The sequence below is a fragment of the Malania oleifera genome, chromosome 12 (genome assembly GCF_029873635.1).
Source record: "Malania oleifera isolate guangnan ecotype guangnan chromosome 12, ASM2987363v1, whole genome shotgun sequence".
In the NCBI taxonomy this organism is placed as follows: domain Eukaryota; kingdom Viridiplantae; phylum Streptophyta; class Magnoliopsida; order Santalales; family Ximeniaceae; genus Malania; species Malania oleifera.
This window is the reverse complement of record NC_080428.1, coordinates 51,190,506-51,196,313: the sequence shown is the minus strand read 5'-3', so window position 1 is coordinate 51,196,313 and position 5,808 is coordinate 51,190,506. Positions and strand designations below refer to the sequence as shown.

Below are 5,808 nucleotides of genomic sequence, written 5' to 3'. Positions count from 1 at the left end.
TCATTAGTACCATTATTATTATTTTTACTATTGTTATTTATTATTATTATTATTATTATTATTATTATTGTTATTATTATTATGTTCATTATTATAATGGTTATTATTATTTTATTTTATTATATATATTTTTTATTATTTATTAAATATTTTTGATTTTTATATTCCCTATGATTTTATTGCGGGGGTATGAGCCTTTGGGCATCACATACCCTAAGCTCTGAGGGAATATATGTATATATTTATTTATTTATTTATTTTCCCTATGTATTTATAAACTCATAAAAGGAGTAATTTAAAGAATTATTAGATTAACTTAGGGATAATTTCAAATTAATTAGGTACCGTTCGTAAGAACGGGCGCGTAGGGGGTGCTCGTATCTTCCTCTCGTGTAACCGAACTCCCGAGCCGAACTCTGGTAATGTAGACCTATTTTACCCCTAACGGGGCAGTTATCACGTGTTCTAACCACACTAAAGGTTAGTGGCGACTGTGACATTCCATGATTTTTCCTTGAAAATATTAAAATGATTTTAATTTCGCCGCCCGGGGCACACGCGCTCCCGGGACGCCGCGACGGCTTGGCGACTCCGCTGGGGAACTTAAAGAGTCGAGCCATTAATTAATTAAAAATTATCCCAAGTTTAAATTTATTAAATCTTTTAATTACTCCTTATTTTGTGAATGTTGTAATCTGTAAATAACTTTGATTAGTTGTAAATATTTTACTTCCATAATTTACAAATAAAAATATTTTGTTTCCTAATTTTGTTAATATTAATTGTAGATATTTTGTTTCCAAATATTCCGAATAAAGCATATTAATTGTAAGATATTTTGAATAAGCATCTTAATTACCGATATTTTGTTTCCTTATTTTTTGTTTCCAAATTTTTTGTGAATAAACATATTAATTGCATATATTGTGTTCCTTTATCTTTTGAATATATATATTAATTGTAGATATCTTGTTTCCATATTGTTTATAGCATGTGAATAAATGTGGGGGTAGCGGGATTAGGTTAAAAATTAAATTCACACACTCTCACGCTCTATACCCGAGCTTTCCTTACTAGGACTAGATAGGAGTGTAATAGCGTCAGTCCCTTCATGGCAGAGCTTGATGGGACCCGCGAAGCACTCCGCTCAGTGCGGGTTTTATCTGGACCCCAATGGGGGAGGATGGAATTCCAAACTGGGAACCTTTTGTCAATAGGGTTAGAGCCTACCCGCACGTACTTGTCTATAGTTTTCCCTAACTAGGATAGTGTCATGACGAACCCTGTATATACATACCTACCCTGGGTTGGGACATCCTTATCCCCATGCTGTCTATTGTATATATGTTGTGAAATACTTTGTATTATATCATGCATTTGACATACATTTAGACATACATACTACTTAGTTAGTATTCTGAAAAAGCCCAATAATGAGACCATGACCCATCCTTTCAAAAAATAAAAATAAAGCACTTGGGCCAAGTATTTTCAAATATGGGTCGGCCCAACCTTTTTAAAATAACTCGGGCCCAACTCTTTAAAAGTAAACTTAGGCCCGACCTCTTCCTAAGTAAAAACTTAGCCCAGGCCTGATTTTCAAAAACCCAAAATTTCAAAAAAGTGGGCTTCGGCCCTATTGTCTAAAAATATAAGCCAACATTTTTCTAAGCAAATCCAAGCCCAAGTCCTTTTAAAATTAGGGCCTGATCCCATCATGAAATATATTGAAGCCAATATTTTAATATACTTGAGGCCCAAGTGCACGCTAAAGTCCACAAACCCATATTCAACAAATCCAGTGGGTTGACTAACCTGGGTCAACCCCAACCTCAGATCATAATTTGACCCTTCATAGAATCTGAGGTACATGGACCGTCATCAAGGAAAATAATGATTGAGGGAAGAATTGAATTGAAATTGTGGCACATCAATGATTGTCTTAAAATCCCTCATTAGTGGGCTTTTTCCTAGAATGCTGACAAAGTAGTTAGTCAGGTTACATTGCATCCATGTATTCATGCATAATAATCATGCACGATAGGTCACATGCATGTTCATATCTCTATTTGTATGAGTAATTGCACTAGTTACATCCATGCACAAACATTCATGGCATCCATGTATTCATGCATAATTTCACACGCATAGCCATGCATGATAGGCTGCATACATGTTAATATCCCTATTGTTATGTATTTGTGCACTAGGTACACACATGCATAAACACCCCATGCATAAGATAGAGCCTTGGAGAATCTTTTATATAAGTCTACCTCGGGTGGGGGATATAAGTTTCATTATTTTCAGTTTGGTGTCATGACTACATGCATTGTTTTGAGTTGTATGATACCTTTACTAACATGCTACATTCACATAGGCATCCCATCTACTTCATCAAGGTTCTATAAGAGATCTGATTCATTCATGGAGAACACAATGACTTACCATGAGATTGAGTCCACAGTACAACAATATTCAGAAAGTCAACAGAACAAGTGGGGTGACAGTCTTACTCTGAAATCTATCATCGAACTACCAGCTCGGACTTTCATCAACATAAGATCCAATCCGTTAGATGAGCTAAAAGTCATTTGGAAGGAATGGACCCCGGCACGCCGTTTAAAATTCTCTCAAACATATGGGCACATTGGTTTCTTGTTGCATGTATCGGTAAATATCCCTGCCATAAAAGCACTGGTCGAGTTCTGGAATCCACCATATCGTTGCTTTACAATGAATGGTATCGACTTGACACCAACCATAGAGGAGTATATTTCGCTTTTGCATCTGGTCAAGTTACAGACACCATACAAACCTTATGTGCATGATGCTAGTGTTTCGTTCGTGAAGGAGATGTATGATGCTGTCGGGGTCAAAATCCAGAAAACATTCTCAGAGGGAGGTGCAGAAGTAAGGAAAATCTCCTGGAAGCAGTTGAAAGAAATAATCGAAAAAGAAGAAAAAGAAGAGGTTTAGATACATATAATGGCATTAGCTATTTACGGTTTGATCATTTTTCCAAAAGAACTAAACATGATCGATCAAGCTACTGTTTCGTTTGTAGCACAAGTACGAAACGGGATTAACCCCGTTCAAGGCATCCTGGCAGAAACCTTCAGATCACTCAACAACTGCAGAATCAGGAGGCGAGAACGTTTAAAATGTTGTGTGCAACTGTTATATGTCTGGATGGTAGGTCACTTATCGTACAACAAAGGGGGCTTCCGTAGTATTTTCTCAGTGATCCAAATCCCTTTGGATGAATTTGAGGATACTCAATTAAAGGAGCAGTTAGATAAATCTGAATGGAACACAAAAATGTGTGGTTTGATCGACTCAGGGGTAACTTGGCTGGCGCCATGGATGGTCCGCTCTAACATGATATATCGGTGTGGAAATCTTCCATGGGTCCCATTACTAGGCCCATGGGGAGGGATAGCATATACCCCTTTGATGGTCAGAAGGCAATTGGGGGCATCTCAGTTTGTGCCTATGACTCACGGATTGGCTGACTCAGATTTCGCATATGAAACAGGAGACACTCAAAACCAGATTAGAAAATTCAGGGTGGCGTGGAAACATGTGAACCTAATTGACCCGAGTGATGGAATTGCCACAGTCCAAGGAAGTTATGAAGCATGGCGAGAAAACCGGGTAAACCCCCAACTCAAAAGAATCCCAGAAATTGTTATTGAGCATATTAAATCACCAAGCGCATGCATGCAATTGAAGCCACAAGGGGATCCATGCCCAGTAGAAAAGGGAGATGCAAGAGTAGAAGTAAAGAATCAGCAAAAGGAGGCACTAACCTCTGTCTATCGCAAGGAAATCAAGCGACAGAGGATCCGGTATATACAATCGGAAGAAGAGGTCATGGCTCTAAGAAAGGAAAGACGAAGGCTTCAAGCAGCACTTGAACGGAAATCTCAAATGTTAGAAGATGCCTATACCGAAAGTAAAAAGAAATCGTTCTACATACAAGAGTTGGAGAGGAAGGGGGATGAGCAGAGAAGCAAGTATAATCAAGTACTGGAAAAGATGGAGCCGTGCATAACGAAAGTGGGCTACTGGGAGGCCAAGTTTCAGGCTTTGCATAAAAAGACGACACAGCAAAATGCAGAGATTGTGCAATCATGAGCAGATTTTGATATTCGGTTGAACTTGTTATTGTATGAAAGGATTCTATTAATGAAAAGCAGATTTTATTTTCTACAATGATGATGATCTCTTCCATGAACCTTGATTGGAGTACATTAGGTTGCATACATATGTTTCAAATTTGTGAAATTTACACATGTCTTGAAAAGACCATTGCATTTCATGCATTCATACCTATGCATTCACGATTCTAAAAAGGGAAAGTTTTGGTTTGCAGTGCCTAGCCACAGAATTTGTCTGAGCAAGCAACATTGAGACTGTCGCGCATCAATACAATACCAGGAGAAGGGCAAAAGAAATGAGTGAGCAATTGGAAGGTAGAGTCCTGGGCATAGAGCAAGGACAAGAAGAATTGAATGAAAAAATGAGCAAGATCCTGGAATTGTTAATGAACAAAGGAAAAGCAGTGCAGAATGATCCAGAGACAGATATGGACCCTACTCATCCTCCAGGGTTTACCCCAGTGCGTGGACAAACGTCAGCTCCACTACCTGGCGTCATGGAGGGTTCAATGCCAAGTATACCCCCGTTCATCCCCAATATACCAGCACAGGGGTTTCCAGTAGTGGGGACTCCCCCATTAGTAGCTTCTGATCTGGGGATGAACAGATCTGAAACTGAACGTCGATACGACGTACTAGAGGAACGTCTGAAAGCTGTTGAGGGATCCAATACATTCGACTCTGTAGATCCCAATGATCTGTGTCTCGTGCCAAAGGTCACCCTGCCACCGAAATTCAAAGTACCAGATTTTGAAAAATTTAATGGAACTAATTGTCCTCGAACTCACCTGCGCCTGTATTGCCAAAAAATGCCTGCACATTCCGATAATGAGAGACTAATGATGCATTGCTTTCAAGATAGCTTGACAGGGGCAGCTATCAGGTGGTATATTCAACAAGATAGGGCTCGAATCCGCACCTGGAAAGATTTGGCTAATTCTTTCATAGCTCAATACCGCCATGTTATAGAAATGGCACCCGGTCGTATAACCTTGCAGAGTATGCAAATGAAGCCCACCGAAACATTTAGAGAATATGCATACAGGTGGAGGGACATGTCTGTCCAAGTCAATCCTCCGGTGGAAGACAGGGAGGCTATTTCCCTATTTGTGAATACCTTGAAAGATCCTTACTTCGGGCATCTCTTAGGAGCAACCCCCCATGACTTCATGGACATTGTTTCTACCGGAGAGAGGATTGAGACGGCCATCAAAGTCGGGAGAACTAAAAGTATTAGTACAGAGACTGGTCTAGGCAAGAAGTGGACAAGCAAGAAGAAGGAAGAAGAGGTTCAGATGGTTCAAAGACAACAATATCAAAGAGAGCATGTCCCAGGGGCTAGGAGGAATTTTGTTTTCGAACCCTCTGTCAATCAGACAGTTCATACAAGAGGTAGACCCCAAATTGTTCCTTCTGGGACCATGCCCACCCAACCGAATGTTTGAACTCATGATAGAGGAATCCAGAGAAATACGAGAAGGATAGATCCTATTCCAATGACATACTCAGAATTATTCCCACAATTGATGGAAAGGAACTTAGTTTCAGTCATTCCTGGAATGGTCATTACGGCACCTTTTCCGCAATGGTATGACCCCGAAGCCAAGTGTGCATATCACGCTAACACTCTCGGGCACACTATTGA

The 5,808-nt window shown here is 39.6% G+C and overlaps 1 protein-coding gene across 1 annotated transcript; it reads left to right on the top strand.

Moving 5' to 3' along the window:
* Positions 1–3,036: 3,036 nt before the first annotated feature.
* On the top strand, positions 3,037–4,140 carry LOC131143917 (uncharacterized). Its single transcript, XM_058092273.1, has one exon. It carries the CDS (start codon positions 3,037–3,039, stop codon positions 4,138–4,140), a length of 1,104 nt encoding a protein of 367 aa, XP_057948256.1.
* The last annotated feature ends 1,668 nt before the right edge of the window (positions 4,141–5,808 follow it).